This window comes from Sardina pilchardus, chromosome 21, assembly GCF_963854185.1.
Source record: "Sardina pilchardus chromosome 21, fSarPil1.1, whole genome shotgun sequence".
Lineage (NCBI taxonomy): Eukaryota > Metazoa > Chordata > Actinopteri > Clupeiformes > Clupeidae > Sardina > Sardina pilchardus.
Genome location: NC_085014.1, coordinates 22,817,278 through 22,845,247, shown reverse-complemented (window position 1 = coordinate 22,845,247; position 27,970 = coordinate 22,817,278). Strand labels below are relative to the sequence as shown.

The 27,970-nt window shown below is 46.0% G+C and overlaps 2 protein-coding genes across 5 annotated transcripts in view; both read left to right on the top strand.

The window, feature by feature from the left end:
• Window positions 1-15,611, top strand: part of LOC134069103 (protocadherin alpha-C2-like) — a 166,464-nt gene extending 150,853 nt beyond the window's left edge. For all 4 annotated transcript variants that reach the window (XM_062524963.1, XM_062524961.1, XM_062524962.1 and 1 more), the window contains exon 4: window positions 11,879-15,611. In XM_062524963.1, coding sequence (XP_062380947.1) covers window positions 11,879-12,174 — 296 coding nt within the window. In that variant the 3' untranslated portion in view covers window positions 12,175-15,611. The remainder of the gene's footprint in view (window positions 1-11,878) is intronic.
• Window positions 15,612-25,088: 9,477 nt separating this feature from the next.
• On the top strand, window positions 25,089-27,900 carry LOC134068601 (protocadherin gamma-C3-like). Its single transcript, XM_062524287.1, has 2 exons — window positions 25,089-25,832; window positions 27,889-27,900. The coding sequence occupies exons 1-2, from the start codon at window positions 25,089-25,091 to the stop codon at window positions 27,898-27,900; spliced, it is 756 nt and encodes a 251-aa protein (XP_062380271.1).
• Window positions 27,901-27,970: the final 70 nt, after the last annotated feature.

Below are 27,970 nucleotides of genomic sequence, written 5' to 3'. Positions count from 1 at the left end.
TAGTCCCCAGCCGAGCCCGATTAAGCCAGAACCGTCCAGCCCCAGCCGAGCAGGCCCTGCCCAGCCCCAGCTGTCTCCAGCCACCAGGGCCATCCAGTTAAGCCAAACTGAGCTCACATTATCTCTGTTGACTGCGGCCCTGCCCTGGGTGAACTGCACTTTTCAGCGCTTTTTTCCTCCCATTTATCCACTGGGACTTTGGTTGTCACATCTTTATATAATCACAGAGTTCTCAACATCCCCTGACTTCCTTCCTCCTCTGCCTCTCTCTCTCTTTCTCTATGTTTCTCTTTCTTTCTTTCTCTCTCTCTGTCTCTCTCTCCTTCCCTCCTTCTCCTCACTGCATCCCTCGTTCTTTCCTCTCTCGTCCGCTCTCGAGCGTGCTCTCCTCTTCCTCTCGCTTCACTTGCCCTCGCAGTGGTTCCTGCCGAGCGGCCTCTTTTAGTTTTCAGACGTGCAGGGACCGCCGCTCAGGCTCGGAGTGGGCAGCCATGACCTAAATGGTCCCTCTCTCTGGGACTGTGGCATGGGAAAGTAGTCAAACTCTGGTCAAGACACCACTGACGACCATAGCTTCACAGATAGGCATTCACAATGCATGCTGCCTCCTTAAGACCAGCATCCTGTCTGTGTTGCTCTCAGACAAAACAAAAGGAAAGCTGTTGTGTAAACAAAACAACAAGGCACTCAAACAGTGTGTCCAGCATGCAGATTCAGGTTAAGGAGAGACAAATTGGCGCATAGAAACTCTGCTATGCAAAGATATGAATAAACAGATGAAGGCAAAGTGAAGCATTGCAGGATACATTAGCAAAAAAAAGAGGGACCGAAATGACTTAATTCCGTGCCTGGGCAATTTCAGCGCTGTGAAGTCTTTCTGACTCCCGTGTACCATTTTGACTCGATCGCGATACCGTTTTCCAGAAGCAGGCCCAATTTCCTTGGGTCTGACCTGCTCAAACGTGGATCAGTCTTATCGTCTGAGGCAGGAAATGACACGCTAGCGGGCCATAGGAAGCCATTATCTATCAGAGCAAGGCAGAACCGGCACAACACACTCGCAAAAAGGAGGCTTAAGTACAAAGATGACCCGATAGAGACATGCCTGTTTACCCAGTTTGATGTAACCGTGAGTGTGTGAGTGTCCTACCCTGCTTAGACACACACAGACACACACAGACACGCACACACAGACACACAGACACACACACACACACACACACACACACACACACACACACACACACACACACACACACACACACACACACACACACAGCCGACTGGGCATCCAAATTAGATTCCCTCTATCTCCGCTCTGCATTTTCCACTCCCCCACTCTCTCCATCTTTCTCACTCCCTGTGGCAGGCACAGTATCCCACAGAGAACAGTAGCTGCTATCTGCTGCTCCAGGGACACGGGGCAGGTTATTAATTACAGTGGCAGAGTCAGCCAGAGAGCTGATAACCGGATACCACCGCCAGCCAATGGCAGCGCGGCACACTGGTCCCAAACCTCCAGTTGGTCCAATCACAGGGAGGGATGTTTCACCGTGATGCGGTTGCTATTGTAAACAGAACAATGGAAAGAGAACATAGAAGGAAGGTTCTGTTGTCTTGACAAAACAAGGCATCAGAAACATCAGCAAAGGTGTGTATCCACACCTCGTACCAGAGAGGATTGAAGGGTCTTTGATCATTCCTTGGAGACTGGGACTCTTAGGATGTCAGAGAGAGAAGTTAGTCCGTTAGGAGCGTGAGAAGCTCTCCCCTGCTACTCTGGTTCTCCTGCATGGCCAGCGCCATAGCCTCACCAGGCTGCCATGTTTGGCTCCACTTCCTGCTCTGCCTGATGAGTCACAGCATACACGGTGCCTTGCTAACGACCTAATTAGCATAGTTGATTTATTTGACATTAGATATTATTTGCATCCTACATAAAAAAAAAATATCTTAACATGAAATTTTACCAAAAATGATTTCCCCAGCAGACACTGTTGTCTGTGTTGTCAAGGTCAGTCTGTGTTGGTGTAGGTGTCTGTAAAGGTACGTGAGATGGAGCAGTAATGGAGAGGTATAATAAGGCCATTTTTACTGAGGACAAAGACACAGAGAATAGATGTAGAAAAGGCAAAATGGCAGCCTGATGGGACTCCAAGTGAGCTGTGAAAAGAACAGAATAGAGACAACAAAGAGGTGGGGAATTAAGAAAAAAGGTGTTAGAGGAGAGGGGAGAAAATAAGACTGGCTGAGAGAAGGAGAGGTGGGAGGTGTTTAGGAAAAGAGAGAGAGAGAAAGAGAGGGGGATAGAGAGAGAGAGAGAGAGAGAGAGAGAGGCAGGGCCAGCAGAAGAGAAAGGGGATGGGCGAGGCTACGCAATTAGTGGGGTGATGAAAGTGTGATTTGTTCTAATTAAGTCTTGCCTGATGAGCGCCACAGCATCCACAGCCCCAGCCTGCCTCTGCACCGAGCCGCTCCGACTCCACACTCTTCAGCTGGAGACAAATAAACAGCATCTCTCTCTCCTCTCTCTCATCTCTCTTCTCTCTCGCTTCTCTCTCTCTCTCTCTCTCTCTCTCTGCTCTCTCCCTCTTTGATGTTGCCATCGATTACCTGTCGAGGTTGATGAGTTCCAGCATGGGTCCTCGGGGCCTCGGGGAGAGGAGGCGAGGACGTGAGGGAGGATTATGGGTACTTCAGCTGTCTGTTAGCCCCACAGCCATTTTGTCACCGGGCAGCTGAGCGAACGAGCGAGCGAGCGACTGACTGGCCGACCGAGCCAGCCAGCCAGCCAGCCAGTGGATCAGGTGGTCAGTCATGTGGCCTGTCGGTTGGGCTGGGCAGGGAGTAGATTTTGAGGGTTTGTGTGTAGAGTAAGATAGGTGAAAAATGATCCATTAAAAGGCCTTTAGCCGTCATTGCCAAAAGCTTTAAATGCGCCTTAATTTAGCTTGGGTGTGTGATTACGAGCCAGTGATGCCAGTGCCAACACCCCACTGTGTGTGTGTGTGTGTGAGTACTGCCGTGTGTGTGTGTGTGTGTGTGTGTGTGTGTGTGTGTGTGTGTGTGTGTGTGAGTACTGCCGTGTGTGTGTGTGTGTGTGTGTGTGTGTGACTTCTCAGCAGCTCCTGGTGTGACAGATGGAACTCAGCCTACGCCCAGATTAATGGAATGACATTAATGAAATCAGGATACTGCGTCCTCTCTCTCTCTCTTTTTCTTTTTCTTCATTTCTCTCTCTCTCTCTCTCTCTCTCACTCCCTCTGTACTCTCTCTTCACTCGTTACTATTCCCTTCTTCCCCACTGTCCCCCCTGTCCCCTTGTTTTTGCTGAGATATAATCTGCATCCGAGTCTTTTTGCTGTCATCATGTCTCCAAACAGGATAAAAATAGGTGTGGCGAAAAAAAGCAGAACATTGTGTTGTGATGGTGGGATAGAAAAAGAGAAGAGAAGAAAGACCACAAAACGGAGAGAGTGTGTGACAGAGAGGAAGGAGAAGAGAGTGACAGAGGCACGGAGTGAAAATGAAAGAAAGAAAGAGGGAAAGAGAGAGAGTGTGAGGAAGAGAGGGAGACGGGTGAAGGAGGGGGCCTGCTGCTGTTGCTAGGGGAGGATGGTGTTTAACTGAGAGAGAGAGAAAGAGAGAGGGAGAGAGAGAGAGAGAGAGAGGGAGGAAGAGAGAGAGCTCCCAGCATTATTCTCCATCAGTGCCGCTGCCACGGCTATAGAGACGAACCGCCTCACTGGAGGAGGCAGTTGCCACGGCAACCATTCATACCCCGAACAGAGTGTCGAAAGCAAGGAGGGAGAGGCCGAAAGAACGAATGATAGAGAGACAGAGAAAGAGAGGAAGGAGTGAGGTAGACAACAGCATTAGATAAGACGAAGACGAAGCATTAGAGTGGCGAAAGGAAGGGAGAGGAGAGGAGAGGAGAGGAGAGGAGAGGAGAGGAGAGAAGAGGAGAGAAGAGGAGAGGAGAGGAGAGGAGAGGAGAGGAGAGGAGAGGAGAGGAGAGGAGAGGAGAGGAGAGGAGAGGAGAGGAGAGGAGAGGAGAGGAGAGGAGAGGAAGGGTCAGTACAGCAGCTATAGCCGCTATAGCAGCAGATGACTGCAAATCCAGGCCTGGCAAAGCTCCTTTGAATGCGCATTAAATTGACAGGCCAGCGCAACAGAAAGATTATAAACACAGTAAACAGTGGAGCCTGAATAGTGTGGATATTTACAGAAACAGGAAGGGAGCGGGGGAGTGGGGGAATGAGCCAGAGGGCAGGAGAGAGAGAAAGAGAGAGAGAGGGATGGAGAGAGAGAGAGGGAGAGAGAGATGGAGAGAGTGTGACCTACATACCTGGTGCGGGGCCACGCAGGAGAGGTGGAGGCAGGTTTGCTGCAGGTCCTTCTGCACTGATGCCCCGGCTCTGATGAGAGAAAACGATAGAAGAGATGACAACAGCCCACACCTGCCAAAAGAGAGAGATGGAGAGAGAGAGAGAGAGAAAACAACAGGGTAAAAAGGGGGAGGGTAAGAAAAGGGTAGGATAGGGGGGTGGTGTAGCTCATCTGGCTTTGCCCCAGGTGAAGTGCACTTCGGCAGGTGTGCCTACCTGTCGGCAAACCCCCCCCCCCCGCCTCTGCATCTGTGATGGACCCATATGCCTCTGTGTTTCACACTGCTTGCTCAGCTGCTCTTCCATAGAGTGTAGAGCAGAGCGAGATCCATAAAGGGCTGTATGGAGGGGTCAGGGGAGTAGCCCCACAGGAGCAGTAGATAACGTGGGGAGGGGGCGGCAGTGCGAGTGGGGTGCCGATGTGGATCACTCCTGCTAAGAGGAGGGATTGCTGGGGTGTGCGGGTGCTGTGAGCACAGTAAGTCTAGCGGAATTTTCCAGACCATGCTGGGGGCTTTAGGCAGCTCAGGAGGTAAGCTGAGGCCAAGCTGTTCCTCACTACACAGCCAGACAGCACCCCCCCCACACACACACACACACCCCCCACCCTCAAGTCACTCTCACTCCCATGTCACACTCTCTGTATCACTCTCACCTATCTGTCTCACACATCATTTCCGTTGACTCCCCTCTTTTTTTCCCTCATCCTGTTTGGTCCGTTCTCATCCAGTGCGTTATATGGAGCGGTTCCCCTGTGCGGCCGCCTCTCTCTGGCTCTGGCAGACGCAGCTGCTCTCGGGAGCTCCTGGGTTATTGTCCTGCGAGTCTTTTGTCCCCGCCAAATGACTTCCTTCCCTGGTCCCCGCTAATGGACAGTAATTCAGCCGGGGCTGTCTTCATAGAGCACGGAGCATTATGCACACTGGTCTCATTAGATGCAGCCTGCACACATGCGCACACACACACACACACACACACACACACACACACACACACACAGACACACACACACACACACACACACACACACACACACACACACACACACACACACACACACACACACACACTAACACATACACACATCCACCCACACAAGGCACCTAAATGCGCTGGTGTCTTGGCTGTCGTTTCCTTTGTGTGTGTGTGTGTGTGTGTGTGTGTGTCTGCTGTGGACTCCAGGGAGCGCCTGTCTCCGCCATCTGCCACGTTTCGGCAGCACCAGATAGACAAAGCAGGAGCATACACACACACTCGGAAATATACACTCACACCTCACACACACATGCTCAAAAATATACACTCATACCTCTCACACACACACACACACACACTCACACTCACACACACACACTCTAAACGAGGAGAGGAAGTGGTTGAAAGAGAGGGAGGGAGAGAATGAGAGGGGGGGGGGGGGAGAGAAAAACAGTGAAACAAGGTCATAAGCATTCACAGTGAGCACTGATTATTCCCTAATATGCATGACAACCCAGAGCGGCACTGAGCCATTTTGTTCATGTATTTAAATGTTCAGATGAACAGCCCTGCACTGCTCTGCTCTGCTCTGCTCTGTCAGAGCTCATGATGCTGCAGGAGATGGTAGTCAAGCACACACAGGGATGCAGAGGACTCCCATACATATGGATGGGCTGTGTGCAAAACTCAGCTCAGTGTGTGTGAAGCATTGGGTTTGTATGTGTATGTGTGTGTATTTTGTTAGTGAGGGAGAAACAGGGAGTGGTGAGTTTGCACGGGGATGCGTACTAGTGCAGGGAAACGATGCCGTTCTTGTTTGTGTGTGTGTGTGTGTGTGTGTCTAATTTTTTTTAGCATTTATGGGTGTGGCTGCTGCCACGGCTCTCCATCAAAGCAATCCCAGAATCCTCCAGTACTGCAGTGTCTTTCTGAGGAGTGGAGGGGGATAAAATCTGCACCTTCAGGATTTTGTCTCTCTTTCTGTGTGTGTATGTGTGTGTATGTGTGTGTGTGTGTGTGTGTGTGTGTGTGTGTGTCTGTCGGTGTCTGTGTGTGTGTGTGTTGGGTGGTAAGGATCGTGTTTCACACCCGCATCTCTGCCCTTCTTTGCTCTTCATCTTCCTCATCCTCTTCATCTTCCTCCTCCTCCTCCTTCTGCTCCTGCGTTATGTAACCTGGCACTGCGCTCCACTGCATCTCCAGCCGACCGACCTAGAGAGAGGGAGAAACAAAGAGGGAGAGAGAAAGAGATAGAAGACAGAGAGAAACAGAGAGAGACAGAGAGAGAGAGAGAGAGAGAGAGAGACGATGGAAGCAAAAGAGACGTGGCAACTGATTTTCCTACGTGCAGAACCTTGGGCTAGACAAGAGAGGAGAGAGAGGCACGCAATGGATGGAGAAAGCGAGGAAGAGATAGTAAGATTGAGAGAGAGAAAGAGAGAGAGGGAGGGAGGGAGGGAGAGAAGGCACTTAGGTGTGGTTGTATGACTTTGCTCCCCATCACTCGTTTACGGTTATGATTATTCCCTCTCAATAACAATTATCTTCTAATAACAGCCCCATTGCTGATTAAACCGCATCAACAACTACAGGGAGATGGTGTGTGAGTTTATTTGTTTTGTGTGTGTGTGTGTGTGTGTCTGTGTGTGTGTGTGTGTGTGTGTGTGTGAGATACCCGTGTTAGCACGCTACATTTGATAAAAGGTCAGGGAGATAGAGAGGACATGAAGGGAGTGTGGACAACAGAGGGAGAGAGAGAGAGAGAGAGAGAGAGAGAGGGAGACAGAGAGAGGAAGGAAAGGGAGCTGTTTTGCTCTGCAACAGCCATCGACAAATCCGACAGTGGCAGTGTCTGAATCCACCTAGGGCAAGGCATGTGTCTTTGTTACCATTCTGACAAGAGGCAGAGAGAGAGAGAGGGAGAGAGAGGGGGAGGAGGGAGGGGTACAGAGGAGGGGTACAGGGGAGGGCAGAGACAAAGGTAGAGGGGGGGAATAGGAGCAGCTGGCTACAAGAAAGGGATGGAGGGAGGCATAGAAACATGGAGGAAGGGAGGGAGAGAAAGAGGGAGAGTGTTTTTATGAGATTGCATCGGTGCTGTGGGATTTTACAGGTTAGTCAGCTCCCCAAAGATCTTGTATGTTTTTCTTTTTCATCCTCTCTCTCTTGGTCTCTCTCTCTCTCTTGCTCTGTCCTTCTCTCTCCCTTTGTCTGCCCCCTTGTTTATTGTTCTCATTCTCCAGTGTAAGGGGTGTGGCCTAGGACAGGAGGTTCATCTGACTGGTTAAGAGGCAGCCCAGGGGGTGTGGCCTGGGATATGACAGACAGGCATGACCTCATGGAAGGCGTGGCCGCTTTGTGTCTTGTTTTACCCCCCTGTGTATCTTTTTGTGTCTGTCTGTTGAGGTGGTAAAATGCAGAGGGTAACAAAAAACCTCCCAGCCTGGTATGTTGTCCTCATTCATTGTTTATGCCTAGTGAAAACACACACACACACACACACACACACACACGTATATATGCACGCAATCCCCGACATACAGTCCAAATGACTCATTTGGTGTGTGACTGAGCGAGTGCTCCATGCCCAGGTGAGCGGTGAGTCAGGGGCTCATCCTGATGCTGTCACAACACCGCCGCCTCACTTTCCCCATCCCTCCCCTCCGCCAAGTCCGCTTCACCTGACGCAGGACCCAACTGAGGCCAGGAGAGGCTTTTGCGTCTTTACGTTGTCAGAGAACAACAGACAACGTGGATAAACAGATAAACAGACAACATGGCACTTTCAACCCAACGGAGGAGTGGTTCGCTGCCCTCGTGTGCTCTCTTGGCCTGCTTGGCCGCACCAGTGCGTCTTAAGGAGGTGCTGACCTGTCTGATCAGGACTGACCTGGTGTTGCGTTTCTAAACCCCCCCCTCTCGTCTCCGCTCCCATCTGCTCAGGCTGATGGATTAGAGTGTGATTAAGCCATTAAGACACTGCAGCCGCGCTCTTGCTCAGCCGGAGGGCTCCATCTTGTGAAGAGTGTGAGAAAGCAGAGATCACCGTCTCGGTCTGACCTGAGGCCTGAGGCTGCTCATAGTATACATGGCTTTGTTATTGTCTTTAAATCCCGCATGTGTCTAGATACAAAAGCCTCTAAGTCTGTCTGACCACTTTTCTTTTAAATTCACATTTTTTTTATCAAGCTCCTATGGAGTTTTGTCTAAAAATCAATATTTTAGACCAAGAATACAGTGGTATTTAGTGAGCTTTGAAGCAAAATTATTTGATCAACATATCAAGGGCTGAGAACCAAAGGGGCGTAAGTGACATTTTGGTCATAATTGAGTTATAAATATCACCTGAAAGCTCTTGATGAGATCTCTTAGCTGACAAAATGATAGAAGTCAAATATTTATAAATATATAGTTATTGAACAAAAAACAAAGGTCTTTAACTGTGAACATATAGAAGCAGTTAGATTTGTTTTGGCTCTCCTGTAAAGTTGGTGAAATGTCACTTATGCCCCTTTGGTTCTCAGCCCTCAATATACTATGTGTGGAAAGCATTCACTCACCACCCTTGTCTCATTTTTTATTTGTTCCCTCTCTCTGTTGTTGTTTTTAGTCTAGTGTGTGTGTTTGTGTGTGTGTGTGTGTGTGTGTGTGTGTGTGTGTGTGTGGTGCCTCCCTCACTACTTGCGTCTCTTCATCTATCTCAGTGTCCATCAGTCTTGACCTCTCAGTCCAGCAGCAGGCTGGTCCTCTGTAGTCCTCTGTAGTCCTCTGCGTGTGGTCGGCCTGTTTGTTCTCTGTCTTCAAACAGCAGAGAAAATGGCCACCCATCGTGCTGCACCACCCAGGGCACTCTTGCAATGCAGTGGTTGCTCCTGACAGGGAAAAATAAGATTAAAGGCTCACAAACAGTCTTTGTGTGTGTGTGTGTGTGTGTGTGTGCGTGTGTGTGTGTTTGTGTCTGTGTGTGTGCGTGCGTTTGTGTTTGTGTGTCTGCCAGACAGTGTGTGTGTGTGACTGTTTGCGTTTGCGTTTGTGTGTGTTCGTGTGTGCAAGTGTCTGACTTCATCGGTGAATGAGATTAGCCGCGGACATCACGATTAGGGCAGATTTACTCCCAGAATCCTCTCGCCCTTGCCCCACTGACTGACTGACTAAAAAACGCTCCAGAGAAGCCACTTGAGTTTAAAGTGTGAGCGATCCAGCCGCCTCTAACAGACAGACTCAGACAAGCACGCAAGAAAATAAAGAGGATTGAGAGAGAGAGAGAGAGAGAGAAAGGCATTCATATTTAATATTGTCTAACCCTCTCCTTTTGGTAATTGCTGTTTATTTTGCCAGCATTGATTTATTCTTACCGTTACTTATTCAGTAGGTGCCCCTCTCTTAAAATAGAGATTCTCTGAGGCTATATTTGCCTGCCTGAAGCTCATCAATTTCTTATCTGAGGGAGATAAGACAAAAGCGTTTTGGTGTGACAACACATGTATTCTTCTGTTCCCTGCTTAATCGGAGGTTGTAATTACATTTGTAGAAGCTGCAGCGTGCTCCATGGTTGCATTGTGCAGTCCTGTTTCAATAGGTCTGCCGCTTGCCTTTAAAGTGGCATTCAGTCACTGCGCATTGTGCACCTGTCATTTCTGAGAGAGGGAGAGAGGGAGCGGGAGAAAGAGAGATAGAGAGAGAGAGATAGAGAGAGATAGGTTGTGTGTGATGGGTGTTCGGGCCATGTTACTGCTCCTATCTAAGGACATCTCTCCCTCCCAGACACACTCCCTCACACTCCACTGCACACACTCACTAACTCCCCTCCGGAAGGAAAGAAGGAAGGAAGGAAGAAAGGAAGGGAAGAAGGAAGGAATAAGAGAAGGAATGAGGGAAGGCAAAAGCAGAAGAAATGATAAAAGGGAGAGGAAGAAAGAGGAGATTTCTCGGACAGGGACATATATGAAGGATAATGTAGGTCACAGCTGTATGGGTCTGAGCAAGTGAATGGTGTGTGTGTGTGTGCGTGCGTGGTGTGAGAGAGTAATAGAGAGAGAGTCTGTGAGTGTATGTGATGTTGTATAAGAGATGGCTAGTGCAGAGAAAGAGACAGAGTGAGAGACAGAACCAAATAAAACACAAAAAAAAGACCGTCTAGAGAAGGTTGTAAATGAGGAGTGTTGGTTTGGCAGTGGAGTCTTGTGAAAAGTGCCTCATCACCGTCGGGCTGACTGGATGCTGGGCGCACTGGAGGACTGGAGGACTGGCTCCCGGAATAATGGAGTCTAATTTATGCCTGTCCTCAAAGCCTCTCTGCTCCTGCCTGCCTGCCTGCCTGCCTGCCTGCCACCCGATTTATGGGGCTGGAGAAGCAGGCAGACGAGAGGCAGCGCGGGGCCAGAGGACTGACTCATATTTAACACTCAGACAGGAGCGCAAATGAGATGCAAGTGGGCAGCATCCACAAGCATGTTCACACAGTCAAGCACACACACACACACACACACACACACACACACACACACACATACAGAAATACACACACACACACACACACACACACACACACACACACACACACACACACACACACACACACAGACACAAATACACGCACGCACGCACGCACACACACACACACACACACACAGACTGAGGCATACTCTGTTTTATCTGTGCCACTCTCTAACATTGCCCTTTAGCTGTGCTCCCGGGCCAATGCGAGGGCCAAGTCCATAAATAAAAGTGTTTCAGTCCAATTTAGTGCGATGGCAGTGTGTGCAGAGAGGGTAAACACGTGCTTCCTCTCCGTTAAAATGCCACTCTTTTTTCTTCTCTGATCTCCCCCTCCCTCCTCCACCCGTTCCTCCCCTGCTGTGAGAGATGGAGTGCTTTTTGATGTGTAATCGGGTGTGGACGGAACGCGGTCCGCCGGACGTTCTGACGCTCTGATTCCGCACGGCTCTCAGGGTTCTGTTTGAGATTAGGTGTTCCAGCTGGCCCCTTCTGTCTGGGGCCGACACGCACGCCTCCGTTCTGCTGTGATCGGGGTCCAGAGGCCTTTTAAAACCATTTGATTCGAAGCCGCGCCACTATATTTCACACCGTTTTGTTATTATTTAATGCCGCAAAGAAATGACTGGCACTAGAATTCCAGAGTATTTTCCATGCCAGACATTTGGCTAAATCTTGCTGCCAGAGAGTAGGATTGCTACTGTACATACCAACACATAATCCATAGTTATAAGTGTAAATACAGGAAGGGATTAAGCTTTGGAGAACAGCTGGCTTTATGTTAGCGACTGTATAAAAATGCATTCAATATGTCTCGTATCTGCTGCTAGATTGCTTCTGGAACCTTCTATCATTGATTCTCACAGTGCTTTATGACAACTATAATCCCCCACGCTGTCTCCCTTAAAGAAGCAGAGGGTGGACAGCAGTGACCTTTATTGACAGAGATGATGACAATGGTGTTGACAGTCTCCTTCTCTCTCTCTCTCTCTCTCTCTCTCTCTCTCTCTCCCCATCAGACGGTGTTGAGGGTGGAGAGGTGTCTCCGCCCATGGGCGCCGGCGTGGACTCCAACAGCTGGCACTACCGCTACGGAGGCCCCCCCGGGCCGCAGCACCTGAAGCCGGGTGAGATGCCCCCGGAGGCCTTCATCATCCCGGGCTCGCCGGCCATCATCTCCATCCGCCAGGGCCAGGAGGGCGACGACAAGAGCGACTTCATCACCTTCGGCAAGAAGGAGGAGGCCAAGAAGAAGAAGAAGAAGAAGAAGGAGAAGAAGGACAAGCGGGAGAAAGGGAAAGACGACGACGAGTAGAGGAGCGGAGCGAGGGATAGAAGGCGGGATAGATTTTTTTTTGAGACTTGTAAGACAGAGGTGCCAACACCAATGATAAAGAGATAAGCCAACAGGATGGCACAAACACAACATCCAAAGAGAGAGAGAGAGAGTGAGAAAACCTCCACAACCACGGGCATGCTTGTGGTGTGCCCACATGTGTCATGGCTCCAACTAATTTCCCCGCATTGAATTCTGAAGATTTGGCCTTAAATTGATTCTCCTCATCCCCAGTCAACTGTAGAGGGTTTTAATCAGTCACGCCTTCTGAGATTAATTCTCCTCTATCGCCTGTGTGCCTGAGAGTTATGGGGTGGCATTGCCCCCTTGCCCACCATCCTGATCTGCCTCCTTGGCTCATGTTGGCACCTCTGTCTTACTTGGTCCTACTCGTATGATCTTTCCAAGCATGGAAAGCAAACGTAAAACAAGAACATCATCATCATCAACAACAACAACAACAACAACAACAACAACAACAACAACAACAACAAAACAAGCTCATGTGGCTCCTCTGAGTTGATTTAGAAAGTTGTGTTCTGAGAAAGAGAAAGCAAAAAATAAATACAGGAGGCAAGTCAGAAAGCTCCTGGGGTGAAATGCATGTTATTAGGAAGTAGGACACATGCTCTTGTAAATATGTTGGTCACAAGATGGCCGCCGTCTGTATGTAAAGCAAAGTGACACGGCCAGCGCTTCTGCTTGTTTTACTCTGTCAGTGTTCTCCGGATGGAAACAAAATGGACCCTTGTTCAGATCACGAAAGGACACCCGATGATTTAAAGAAAAAAAAAAAAGTCCTGGAGAGAGAAAAAGCAAGTAGTCCATCTAACCGAATAGGGAAAAAAAAGGCAAAAATATATATTTCAGCCGAACGACGGAATGCAAGCACTTTTTTTAACGTTGGTTTTCTTTATGTTGTTGACCTTATCAGCACACTCTCTCCAAGGCTCTGTAAATGTGTATTATGGAAATATGTATTATCCCTTTCCCCTCACAAACGAAAGAGCAGGGTCCAAAGTCCAGTGACTATCCCCCATCCCCACCCCCTAGTGCTGGGGTCAGCTAGGCCCCCTTTCCTCCACACGTCCGCAGGGCTAGCAACACACTCGCCTCCCTTGCATTAATGATTTTATTACAATCAAACCTCTGGAGAGTAGAACCGGGTAGAACCACAGAGATGAGAGGAACGGGAGGGGGGGAAAAACAGCCTCTGTTCCCCAGAGGGTTCTAACAAGCAGATTAAAGCCTGTGTTGGAAAGTTTTGTTCGACGATTGAAGTCGTCGGGAGTCGTTTTAGAGCACTAGGAATGTTTTTCTTTAAAAAAAAAAAAAAAGTTAACCCTCTCCTACCCATTCCCCTTTCTCTCCCTTCTTAGTGAAAGCTTGAAGCTTATGCTGTGAATGTTTGGTAGCGCCGTCCCGATGCTTGTAGACTTTGCCCATGCCCCCCTTACCCTGGATTTGTGCCTGCTTTCTCAGCTCATCACTGAATGAACTGACAGTCCCCCACCATCCTGCACACACAAACACACACACACTCAACTACATACACATACACACATGCACACAAAAGGACCCTCACTGAATCTCACAAACAACTTTGCTCCTTCATACCAGGGTATTTTGGTTCCATTTTTGTTTGTTAGTTTGTTTGGGTTTGTTTCTTTCAGTTTGAGCTTTAGCAGTCAAGGGCCGTGCTTTCCTATGCTCGCTCTCTTTCTCTTGGTTTGTTTTTGTCTCTCTATCTTTTCTCAAGCTTTAAGTGATCTTTAGGATGTCCTCCTCTTTCAGGACATCCGACTCTGTCTCTGTCTCTGTCTCTCTCTCTCTCTCTGTCTGTGACCAGGACAGTCACTGTCCCCCCCTCTGGGTAGCTGGGTGCGCTTCTTCTGGACATTGTGGTGTGCTCGACCTGTAGCATGGAGTAATGCTCAAAGCAAAAAGGCCTGTGTTTCGACCCAGAGGCGGCCAGGTGGACTCTTTTAAGATCTGTACGGTGTGTGTTTGGAAAACAGAACAAAACAAAACAAACAAACAAAAAAAATACAGTCCAGTGCTTTCTCTTTGTTTGTGAGCTTTATCGGAAACCAGTGATTGCCAGGTCTGTGTTTTGAGAAAAAAAAAACTGTGCGCGCTCTCTGCTCACACGCTTGCGCTGGTCATTCACCATGTCCAAAGAGAGGAGAGGAGAGGAAACGAGACGTTAAGGGTCAGGTGTGACGGAGGTGACGGTGGGGACGCTGGGGTTGCAAAAACTCCTGCCTCTGTCCTCAAAACCTTTCAAATTATATCTATTTCCAATGCAGCTGAAGCCATACTCGAAACAAATGCACACGGATCCTTTTTTAACTGAGGTCTATTTGAGATAAGAATGTAAATGTATGAATTGGCTACGCAAACATGAACCAGCTTTTTTCCAAAAAGCCAACCTGAAGTCTCTATGTGTGTTAGAAGAACTTCTGTATCACCACTGTTCCCATTCACCGTATTGTAAGAAATTAGTAATCCAATCAAAAGGCAGACACATGCTTCAGCTCCGCTGCTATTGGCTCCCTTGCCCCACCTGTCTAATCTGTAGCCACACCCCCACCAAATCTCATGGCTCAAAATGTTGACGTCACAACATTTGGCGACTGCTGCATGTACTAATCAGAAGAAGAAGAAAAAAAATCACATACTATATAGAGATATATATGAATATAGACATAGATGGCTATGATTTCTATTATTTTTGTTATGATCTTTATGTTCATCACTCGCACAAGAGATTTGTGTATGTACCGTCTCTGCCAAGCATCTGCATCTGACACCCTCTGCACCCACTCACGGTGGAGTTCTATGACGTTAAACTAACCTTCTAGATATTTGTACATGCTATAGTGTGATGCCCTCGAGCATACTTTTTTCCTCTTTTATTTTCATCTTTTTGTTTATTTTTGATGACTAATGATAAAAAAAAAAACATGTAAATGAAAAAAAAAAACTTTTTGTGTCTGGCTTTGACATAATGATCTATCTAACACTGTAATATTGTAATGGAATTACTATGTATGACAACTCTACAATGAATATCTTCTCTTTCACCCCTTCTTTGAAGAAAAAAAAGAAAAGCGATAAAAAAAATCCTGATGTAAAATACAGTATATGTAGTGTATGCTTGTATTTAGTAAGCGTTCATGCTGTCATTTTTTCTCAGTGTATGGTGGTGGTGGTCAGTAGGTGGCGCTATGCTGTCCTTTGGGGCAGGGCACATCTGTTGTTAAACCTTTTTGTACACCTGCTCATCAACTGTGACGGTGAAGTAGTGAAGTTCATTTATCTCTCTTTTTTATTTCATTTCAATGGATAAAGTGGTATTGTGTTTTGTTTATAAATCACAAAAATAAATAAAGTTTTCTTTCTTAAGAACGTGACTGACAGTCTCTACATTGACATTTTTTTTAAAGCACATGGATATATCTACTCCCCTGATCTGAAACACAGAAAAGTAAGTGGTGTATATTTGAACACCAACAAAGGTACATTTCACACTGTTACAAGGTTTTAAAGTATTTTATTAGGTAGTGTGTAAAAGTTATTACAGTCACATTAACTGGTCATAGGGGGATGACAGGTGTGTTAGTCTGTGCCTCAAATCACCATATACCATAAACCGTATTCCCTGATATGATGAAGATGATACCAATACCAAAACTAGGCAAAAAGTATCAGATTGTCAGATTTGATGAGGAAATGAAAAGAAATACTCATCTTTGTAGCATGGATATCGTGGCTACACACACACACACACACAATACAGTACTTAGTAGAATTGTTTCTCCACTTCTCCTGCTTCCTCTCTCTCTCTCTCTTTCTTCTCTCCCTCCATCATTCATTCATTCCTCTCTTTATCCCTCTCTCTCTCTCTCCTCTCACATGTCTCAGTGAATTAATTGCCGTCTCTGCCCTGACATGGCGCCGTCACATTGCCTCAGCAGAGACAGGATGAGTAAGCCTGGGAGGCACAGATACAGCACAAGCCATCCACGCATCTATCGATCCACACTGAATTCTCCCTCTCTTTCTTTTTTTTTTTACATTTCTTTTTCACTTTTTTGGGGGGGGAATGATGATAATAATTAGCCATCATTAAGCCATTGAGGGATTTCTGGAAGCAGTCATTGTGCCCTGAAGTCTTGATCATCTGAAACGACATCTGCTATTGATGCTAATTTTCATTTATTCTGCTAATGAGGCTTTCATCGTCACTGGCTGGCTGATGAGTGTTAACCAGCCAGTCTTTAGTGCTCCAGCGCGCGCTGCCTCTCTCATCTCATCTCTGTGGAGCCTTTTGCTTGTGTTTGGTCTCTGTGTGTGCAGCACTCAGTCCTCTCAACAAGCCTTTGAACAGCAGCTGAGATGTTGGCACTTTTCAGATTCTCTATCGCTCTCTCACTCTATCTCTCTCTCTCGCTCTCTCTCATCTGTTACATGAAACTAGCTTCTAAGAAATGCCACATAACACTGTAGAGAGGTTTACATCATGGTTGCAACTTTCAAAATAATAATAACAAAAAAATACATGATGGAAAGTGAATCACAAACAGCTTTTACACCGATGCGATCAAGGAAGAGGTTACTATAGTTACCAAAAAGGATGGGACAGGTTTCCATGGCAACATGTCTCTGGCTCAACTAAGAGATGAAGACAATCAGAGGTGGAGGTGGAGTTGAAAAGGGAGAGAAGGGAAGGGTGTAGTCTCAGAACATTTGACAGTCTCCTGAACTTCAAAGGCGCGCACAGCGCATCTCCACAACTGCAGTGCCTAGTACTGCAGCCACACTGACTTGCAGTCCCAGATAGAAACTGCTAGAAGCTCGCCCCCTCTCCATGGGCTCGTTGCGGTTACTCCTGTGCCCCCCCCCCTTCCACCTCGTTCCCACAAACAGATCCACGTCCGTGAGGACTCGTCCACAAAGTGCCTATTAGAGATCGCAGCACTGTGTGCTTTCTCAATTACCTTCCGTTTAAGTGCTTAGCTGGGAGTAAACAAACATTTGTGGCCGAACAAACCAAATAAACAAAACACAGTAAATGGGCTGCGCTTCTAGCCAGCAGCGCTAGTTCTACAGGAGCGGAGGCAGAGGGCCCAGCTAATGAATATGGAGATGCTTTGTGACAGAGCACGCTGAGCCAGAGTGGGAGTGATGTGTGGGATGCAGAGACTGCATAGGAGAGGCCTGTGGGGTTAAAGGGTGGGGAGGGGAGGGAGGAAGGGGGGGGGGATCTCTGTACCTGTTTCATGTAGTGAAGATGAGTCAGCAAGAGACCATCAGTAACATACACATAAACCTCAGCTGCATCCCTAACACAACTGCTTAGGTATTCATGGGAATGGAATGGAGTGACAGAAAAGGGGTTAAATAATGGCATCTCAAACAGGCTCAAAGTAAATCATTCATTCGGATCCATCAAAAAAGCATGACAGTGTTTTGCTGAGAAGTCCTGTTTGCTTAGGAGGCAAGCGCTTTGATCAAGTGTCACCGAGACGGCACATCTCAAACTCAAGCTGACAAACTGTGCGCATCAATTATTGCGTAACACTTGTCATCATCCATCACTGGGGCGCGGGCCGGTGCCATGTTCTGTTTTGTTAGTTTGTTTGGGTGGTGGCAGTTGTGTTGGTGGTCAGATGTCACCGAGCTGTGTAGTTCTGGAGCGGCTTCTGGCACCGCTCCGGCGCAGTTTGTACCGTCACTGTCCTGGGAACAGGTTCAAGGGAGGAGGAGGGAGGGCCAGGGGGTGGACGGCCGCTATATGGTCGGTCGGGGAGCGTCCAGGGTCGCTCTCACCTCCACGCCGAGTGACTCAGCAGAGAGCGAGCGACTTCCTGCTGAGCTGGCAGAGCGGGCAGGGGCCAGAGACGTGGCGACGGCACATTTACCGCCCGCCATAAATCAGAGCGCTGACGGCCACAGAGGCTGTCGCCAGGCCAGGCCTGCAGAGAGCAGATGAGACACCAGAGCGGAATAAACAACAGGTACGTACGGCGCTTAACGGGATATACAGCCGACTCCTTTTCTAGCTCACGCTTTCCCTCAAATGAAAATGCACAAGACACACACACACACACACATACACACCCACATACTCACACACTCACACACACACACACACACACACACACACACACATGAATAAAGTTTGATGACCATAATAGAGTGTGTGTGTGTGTGTGTGTGTGTGTGTGTGTGTGTGTGTGTGTGTGTGTGTGTGTGTGTGTGTGTGTGTGTGTTTAAAGGCCAGTAGTTGTTGTTCAAGTGCACCCCTGGGCAGCATTCTAGCAGCTTGGCAACACTATAATAAACAATAAAGAAATATGGTGACATGGGGAACAATTTTTCTTTACACTTTTTGCAAAGAGCATTGCACTGCACATACACACTGCACAGAACAAAATAAGTCTTCCTGTGTAAGCTTAAACTTAGTGTGACACTGGAGAGTTAAACACAACTCAGTACAACAAGGGTGAGAGGGCAGGAGAAACAGTCATATCTCAAACACTTCCACCAATTTGACGCTGAGCCTCCATTAATGTATGAGTATTACATGAATCCATGAATATGTGACTTATCTATCTGAAGGTCAACCAGACGTGACCGCTAATAGGCCTGGTGCTTACACCTGGTTTTTGTAGTGTTAAGTGGATGAATCACCAACTCGCCCTGGATGGGGCACCAGGGTAACTCCCAACCCAAACCACCATCGAATTGTACAGCTCAGTGGACTGAGATATATCAAATGTTTTGTCCGAGGGTACAACTCACCATTTGTGACTGTGCGGGATTCAGACAAGTGACCTTTCAATCGCCAGCCACCACTGACCTCTGAACGACATGTTCTTGCCAGGTCCACTTACATTACTGAAAATGGAAGAAATTATTGTTTTATCAATGGAAATATGAGTGCAGTAAATGCAAAATGAGTGCAGTGAATGCCAACGGTGTGGTACTGAATAAAAGCATACAATACATCTCATGAAGCTGTGCTTTGAGAAGGGATGTCTCATGGAGCAGAAAGATGGCTATGGTTCCGGGATGTGAAATGTTGAATGTCGCCTCCCATTAATATAGCAGTTTGAAGATTGTTTTAAGGTAAAAACAATAAAACATTGTGATGGCGGTAGTGTGTGTGTGTGTGTGTGTGTGTGTGTGTGTGTGTGTGTGTGTGTGTGTGTGTGTGAGAGAGAGAGAGAGAGAGAGAGAGAGAGAGAGAGATGAAAAGCAGGCACACCCATCTGGCAGGCACAAATACTTCGGTCCTGTGAGGCTGAGGTTCATTGAATGGCATATCTGATGAACCCTGGTGGTACAGAATCTCTTGGCTCTTCATTATTCTGCTCCCAGCGCTGTCGGTGCGGCCAAGATACAATTAGCATCTGATTACTTTGATCTGAAAAAAAGGGCTTTTAAATCCTCCCCCGTGCCCTGTATGCAGAGAACTCTGACTCATTTAATGTGTGCGTGTGCACCATTCATGAACTGAGCCAGCATATTTCATTCCTGCTTTCCATCTCATAACTAATCCACAAACTGTGCTAATTGGTAAAGCGACATAAAAGCCTAAATAAAACGAGGTTAGTATTTACACTTTACTCAGCCCACGGAGCTCTGCGATCGGAAAACACTGACAACGCCTTGATTTTTGAAAGACCACAGGTCCCACAATGCGCTGCGGGAAGACGCATTGTGTTACGTAGCAAAACAGAAGCACGCTGTAGTGTACAGACATGTACAGGGAGAAGATTTCGACGAGTAGTAAGGCTTTTAATAACCTTATTGATGCGTGGAACCCACACAAGACCAAGACGAAACACTGTTGACAGCAGTATTGTATTTGGCTACAGCATGTCGTCCATGTTTAAACTCCTCGTTGAGCATTAAACGTGGAGGAAAAGGCGGCTGTCTGTCTTGGAGGTAAACAACAATATAAACGAGTATCGTTGATCCTATACAGCTATCCTCTTGACAGTCACCTTAAAATACATAACAGGAACAGTCGCTGGCCGTTGTGTTGTGAAGACAGCACTTAATCTAACCTAGAAGTCTGTGAATGGTGAAGTCTACAAATGTATTTTTTAGACTGTCCTATAGCGCCCCCGACCAGTGCAAGCGGGGCTGTGCTGTAAAAACTGATGAAGTTCCAAAGTGTTTGTCGAATAAACCCCCCCAGAGCAAGACAACATATACGAAAGCTTTTTGAGTTATGTTTAGAATGAAGTTTCGTGAGTCGTTGGTCGTGGTGACTGGAGAAGAGAGGCGGCTCGACTTCAATATGTCAGGACATTAGGGCTCTTTTTTTGGACCTGATAAAAAAAATAAACCAACGTTAATGATCAGCATTGGAATGGCTAATGGTAAACGGGAAAAAGCAACAGTGGATCTTAAAGATGGTGAGGGAAAGAGCAACGGAATTACAAACAAGTCAACAGACCTCAAACCAAGTGGTGGATCCGCACTATAATCATCATCATCAGAGGGACACGTGAGAGCGGGCTACGACAGACAAGTGAGAACAGCCTGATGTTGAGGTGAGACTTGTTTAAGCTGCCAGTCAGAAACGTAGATAAGGGAGTATGCTTAGAGACCGATTAAAGTAGGCCATATAGACCAACGAATCATATGCAGGCGCATTGTATTCACCCACACCATCGAAGCGAATTTACCTATCTGTATTTTTGTTTTTCCGCCGAAAACACTACCGCATATTCCTTTAAATTCAAATGCATTTCTTTTCTCAATTGTGTTGAAGGCAGTAGAGAGAACGTGTTTGACGTGTACAATGATTTGGACCATGTTTTGGCACATTGAACGCTCTTCCTTGCGCTTTTGCTTCCGCATTGGAGCATCCTCTCGGTGAGAAGTCGAAGGGTGGATTCACTTGCAGTTCTCTCTGTGTCACACAGCGTGCCGCTGCCCCACTCGTCCTGTGCTGTAGCCTGCTGTCATGTGACGATTTACAGCAGCGGATTACAGTTTTTCTCGATTGTTAACACACATTTTCTGAAAACATGCCTCATATTCTCAGAACTCTACACACAAATCCAAAACAACACACACAATGGGCAAAACTCCACAATTCTCCTGCAAAATGACACTTTACCTTCAAAACAATGTAATTTCTCCTCAAAATGCTCTTTTGTTCTCAAGAGACTTTTTCTAGGACAATGCTCATGATTTCAGTTTCCTGTTCAGGAGACAGAAGCCCTTGTGTTGGTAATCTTTCGGCTGCCAAACAAATAGTAAAATACTGTAAACGGTGTAGGAATACAAAGTACTTGAAACATACTTTATTTTTACAGTCTTACAGAACAGCCCACAGGCAATACTGTACTACTGTGCTCATTGAGCTGTATTGTACTGTCCGGTACTGTACTTTATTGATACGCAGCACTGCAATGTTCTAGTGGCTCGGATCTCATCAGAGATTACAGTCCTTGGCCTCCCCATCCTCCTCCTCTTACTCTCACTCCTCTGGCTCTGCCTCTGCCTGTACTACTACTGTAATACTAAAGCTCTGATTGCTAATTGTAAGACTGTGTGACAGGAGTTTGCCCATCTGATGAGTCAGTGTGCATGGTAGAGCAGTTAGCTTTAGAATTTGAATGGCAGTGTGTTCTTTGTGAAAACAAGAGGTTTTCTTCATGAAAATTGTGTCTAATGCACAGAATTGTGTGTAGTGTTTTGAAAACAGTGTGTTATAGAACTGAAATTTGAGTGTAAAGCAGAAATTGTGTTTATAGTTCAGCACAGTCGGTTCAGGAGGTTGGTGCATGAGCTACATATTATGGGAATTGTGTCAGAAGTACCAGAAATTGTGTGTAAACAATTGAGAAAAACTGTAAGATGAGGAGGAGTAGCCTAAAACGAACTCTATTAAAGGCTGACCATGTCAACAAGTACTGTTTAGCCTAAAGTAGGCTAACCTGCAAACAGATGGAGTAGGCCTAGTCCCTCTCACTTGAACAGTATGAGCACCTAAATAGAAATATGATGTTATAAAAGAAACCACATCCTCCGTGGCTCAGGTACAAAACTTACAATATCTGTTTTGAATAAATTGTCCAATCAATTAAACAATACTCATGAATCAATATTGACACTATTAAAAGTAGACATGTTTGATACCTTTATCAGTTTGTGGCATTGTGACATTTGATAATCTGAGACTCAGATTATCAAAATCTGAGACTCAGAGAGTTTATAAACTAGTGTCACTTTTGGTGTTTACAAATGACAATATGTCAACATATGACTAATGGTATAGTTTAGATGAGAGGGAAGGGATGCTGTTTAGTGCCATGCTGATGTTTATTGTTGCCAGTTAGGAGCACTGGGTGTTGGGGATAGGATGACCCCGAGGGCCCTGCACTGTCCGTAATTGTATCTACTTGAGATCAAATGCACTTATTGTTTCTACATTTTTAAGGACATTTCAGATATACACCATTGAGATGGTAAACTCATTGTGCTATATGAAGGGCATTTCCCACAGTGACCAATCAATAACCAGGCCTATTCAACATTCAAGTCTATTTCACTTCAAAAACAAAAAAACAAACTCTATGTAAGCAAAAACATCACCAACAGAGCAGCCTTCATGATCATTCCACTGGGTTTTTCCATGTAGGCACCATCCTTCATCTGTGTTTAGTTGAATTATACCCACAAAAACCTCAAGACTCTGTGTGTTCATTATGGTTCAGTGTTGCACAGGTGCACTTTCCTCTGCCCAGGTGTGTTTATTGACTGACCATTCTTTAGTGCTCATGAACATGTACAGTCTACCCAGACTTCGGCACTTGTTCACTAAATTATCCTACATTAAGCTATTCCCACATAGATGTCAATGTTCCTACTAGCTGTCCCACCTAACATTTTAGACTTTAGACTTTTAGACTACATTTAATCTTCATGTTCAGATATTTTGGAGACCTAAAATATATACATTAATATATATAAAGTATTGCATTTGAACACAAAAACACTGATTAACTTTACAATTCCCTCAATATCACTATTTTGTTTTGAATCTATGGCTTATATAAAATCACTGTGCATGCGGCACAGATGTACATGTGCTAACTGAGCTCCTTGTCTGTCATACATCCCGAGGAGTTTAGCCTAGAAATGCTACTTTTTAATGGCCAAACATGGCTAATAAGATAGTGCCGTTTCGAAAGTGTCAGTAAAAAATCAACAATGAAATGGTAACACTTTATTTTAATGTGTCGCTGTTACAGTGTACCTACCTAATTAGTTACAGTGGTACAACCTGCGTAACAACATGTACTAACATGTACTACACAGGTTGTACCACTGTACCTAATTAGGTAGGTACACTGTAACAGCGACACATTAAAATAAAGTGTTATCACATAAGGATATAAATGTATCGCAATTAATATGTTAATAATACATGCACTTCTATATATTAATTAAATGAAATACAGTTATAATGTCAATTGTATATGGAAACTGACTGAATTCTGAACTGATTGGGTTTTTAAAAAAATAAAAAGTACACACAAATGACATGAATTGCATTGTTCATCAAACAAGTAAAATGTTACTGCATATGTGAATCATGAAATGATGGAGACAGGATTCTGCAGTCACAAGTTCACAACCTGTGCAGTTGATAGTTGATAGTAGTTTTATGGAGGCTCAATATTACAGTACATTCTTTCCCATGTCAAAAATGTGAACAGTGGCGCTTATGTTGCAGATATTTTGGTTGGAGCTGCCGGTTCGATCTCCGACTGGTAGGAAAATTGTGGGCGGGGGGAATGGTTGAGCACTGCTCTCCCTTGCCCACATCCACAGCTGAAGTACCCTGGAGCAAGGCACCTCACTGCTCCCCGAGCGCCGCTGTGGCAGGCAGCTCACTGCTCCGGGTTAGTGTGTGCTTCACCTCACTGTGTGCTGTGTGTGTTTCACTAATTTACGGATTGGGATAAATTCAGAGACCAAATTTCCTCACAGCATCAAAAGATTATATATACTTATACTTATATATATTTTGAATCTGGTACTGTGATATTGGCACAGATACTCAGATAATTGTTAATGGAGACCATTTATGATACAAATACACCATAAGAGACTGGATAGACTTTAGGGATTTTTAAGAAATAACTATATTTGGACATATAATTGAAATTCATTGATGTTTTAACTGTGGAAAGCTAGGCACAGGCTAGCATACATGCATAAACATAACTGTATAAATACATATATGAATAAATATGCACATGTTTTACTGCAATAGTAAGGCAAAAGTCATCCACGTGATTTAGCATTCAAATCAAGTAAGTAGTTTAAACACCTAAGCATCAACTTCACTAAACTGTACATTAACTCATATCATGATCGAAAGTCTTCGTAACCATGAGTGCTAGTTCATGCACTGGGTACAGAGCGCTGCAGCCAGAGACGACATGGGGGTTAGGTGAGAAGGGACAGACGGCTCCAGCCTAATCGCGGCAGTGCGCAGTTGCTGTCCATGGTGCTTAAATCAGCTCAATGATACAGCGTGCAAATTCTCCGGCGGTGTTAGAACTTTTTCTTGAAACTTTTTCATGTGAGATATTCTCACCAAACAGTGAGCCTTTTGGGACACGTCTTGCAGTTTAATAGGGAAACACAATGTGTCGCTGTTTATCAATTTTGGAAGGGTTTGTATGCCCCTCCTTAGGTATAGGCCGACACAAAGTAGCAGCTTAATATAACAGGGCATCCGGAATTGATTTCAACGCGCATAATCTTACTCTATGTGTGGATCAATCTCATTTTAGAAATCGGACGGGCATTTTCGTGTGTTTTACTGGTCAATGGGATATATCTGCAAGATGAGACCTCTCTGGACTGTGAAAGCTCAGTCAGTATGGACAGGCTTTGTCCTCTTCATCTGCATTATCCTCCATGGTTGTAAATGCGATTTTCGATATTCCATTCCGGAGGAAATGCAACGCGGCTCCGTAGTCGGGAAGATTACTCAAGATTTGGGAATTGACACAAAATCGCTTTCTGCTCGTAAACCGAGACTGGATTTCGAAGGTAGCAAACGCTATTGTGAGTTTAACTCGCGGACCGGAGAGCTGACTGTGAACGAAAGAATGGACCGAGAGGTGATGTGTGGCCAGAGACCGTCGTGTGCGGTGCATTTTGATTTGTTTCTCGAAAACCCACTAGAATTTCACCGCATAACACTGGACATACAGGATATTAATGACAACTCCCCAAAGTTCAGGAACGATGTGATTAATTTGGAAATACGGGAATCGGTTGTTAAAGGAGCACGGTTTTCTATTGATGAGGCACATGACGCAGACACAGGGGTGAATTCTGTGCAGGGCTACACTCTCTCGAACAATGAACATTTCTCACTCGCTGTTCATAGCAGCACAGACCGGGGCAAGTACAGTGAAATTGTCCTTGAGAATGAGCTCGATCGAGAAAAACAGGACCACCTTTCTTTAATTCTATCCGCTTATGATGGAGGGACTCCCAAGAGGAGCGGGTCAGTGATTATAAATGTAAAAGTGCTCGATGCGAATGACAACGTCCCTGTGTTTACGCAGCCTGTGTATGAGGTGAGTCTGCCGGAAAACTCCCCATTGGATACGCCTGTCGTTCATGTTAGCGCCAGCGATGCAGACGAAGGTGCAAACGGAGAAGTAACTTATGAATTTAGCTATCTTTCAGTCAACGCTGAGAATCTATTCAGCATAGATCCAACAACAGGGGTTATTGTAGTGAAAGGCACAATAGATTTCGAGGAGTCATCTTCATTCGAGCTCCGTGTGAAAGCTAAAGATGGGGCAGGCCAGGCTGCGTCGTGCAAAGTTGTTGTAGAAGTTGAAGATCTGAACGACAATCCTCCACTCATTATTATTAAATCATTACTCTCTCCGGTACCTGAAAATATACCTTCGGGCACGGCTATTGGCATCATTTATGTGCAAGATAAAGACTCTAGAGCCAATGGCAAGATTAAATGCTCCATTGATCAACATGCACCCCTGCAGTTAGTTCCATCTGTGAAAAATCATTTTTCTCTAGTGACAACAGCTGAATTGGATCGTGAAGCTCAGCCAGAGTATAATATTACTTTAACTGCAACAGATGATGGCTCTCCTCCACTCTTCTCTTCCAAAACGTTTTCATTATCTTTAGGCGATATAAATGATAACTCCCCTGTATTCGAGAAGCAATATTACCATGCCAGCATACTTGAAAACAATAAGCCAGGTTCATCCTTGTGTTCAGTACTGGCTAAAGACCCGGACTGGAGGCAAAATGGCACCGTGTTTTATTCGCTGGTACCCGGCGAAGTCAATGGCCACTCCGTCTCTTCTTTTATATCTATCAATGGCGACACTGGTGTTATTCATGCAGTAAGACCATTCGACTACGAGCAGTTTAAGAGCTTTAAAGTTACTGTTGTAGCAAGAGACAATGGGTCCCCTCCACTTAGCAGCAATACTTCCGTGAACATCCTCATTATGGACGACAATGATAACTCCCCACAGATACTATACCCAACCCTCGAAAGAAACTCTCTCATGACTGAACTGGTACCGAAAGCTGCCCAAGCAGGCTCTCTGGTGTCTAAAGTAATAGCGGTCGACGCCGACTCTGGCCAAAATGCGTGGCTGTCATACAGTATTGTCAAATCTACCGACCCTGGACTGTTTGTTATTGGTGAGCACAGCGGTGAGATTAGGACACAGAGGGACATCTCTGTCACTGATGGCATGAAACAAAACCTTGTTGTGTCTGTGAGAGACAATGGACAACCACCTCTTTCTGCTACATGTGCTGTTTATTTAGTCATATCAGATAACTTGGCCGAGGTTCCAGAGTTTAAAGACTTGTCTTCAGAGGGAAATGACACCAAACTCACCTTTTATTTGATTATAGCTTTGGTGTCAGTTAGCACCTTCTTCCTCACATTCATCATCATCGCTCTGGCTTTGAGATTCTGTCACAGAAGAAAACCAAGGATGTTATTTGACGGACCGGTAGCCATTCCAAGTGCCTATCTTCCTCCAAATTACGCGGACGTGGACGGCACCGGAACTCTGCGCAGCTGTTACAGTTATGACGCATATCTCACCACGGGGTCTCGCACCAGTGACTTTAAATTTGTCAACGCTTACAATGAAGGGACATTACCTGCTGACTTGACACTGAACGAGTCTCCGCCTGCCTTTCACAGTACACCTGGAAACGACCACAGTACACCTGGAAACGAAGCTGAACGTTCTTCTCCGGTAAGCCAAATAAATAATTATTTTGTTATCGCCGGTGCGTTTTGCCACATGTGTCTGTTGCATAATGCTTTTATAACAATAACGGCCCAACGTTTTGTGGGCACTCCTTTTGGATGTGTATGGGGCACACAAAGAAGTATTTTGCATCCTTGAATTGGTGTTGTAGTGGCGTTTGTATACATTGTTCAGCCCTTGGGAACATTGTGAAGTGTCTGAAAAATACATTCATACATACAAGTCTGAAAATGTATGTTTGGGAATTATTTGTTTCTTCTGCTGTTTCATTATTATCAGTATTACAAAAATGTGAACTCAGCCTTTATATGCCATATATTGTTCATTCTGACCGACTCTGTGTGTCGCTGTTGACCAGCTGAACCATTAGAGTGGGATGAGCTCCACACACACGTCTGCATCCTGTTATTGCTGATCGGTGCAGTGCTGGCTTCGTCTTA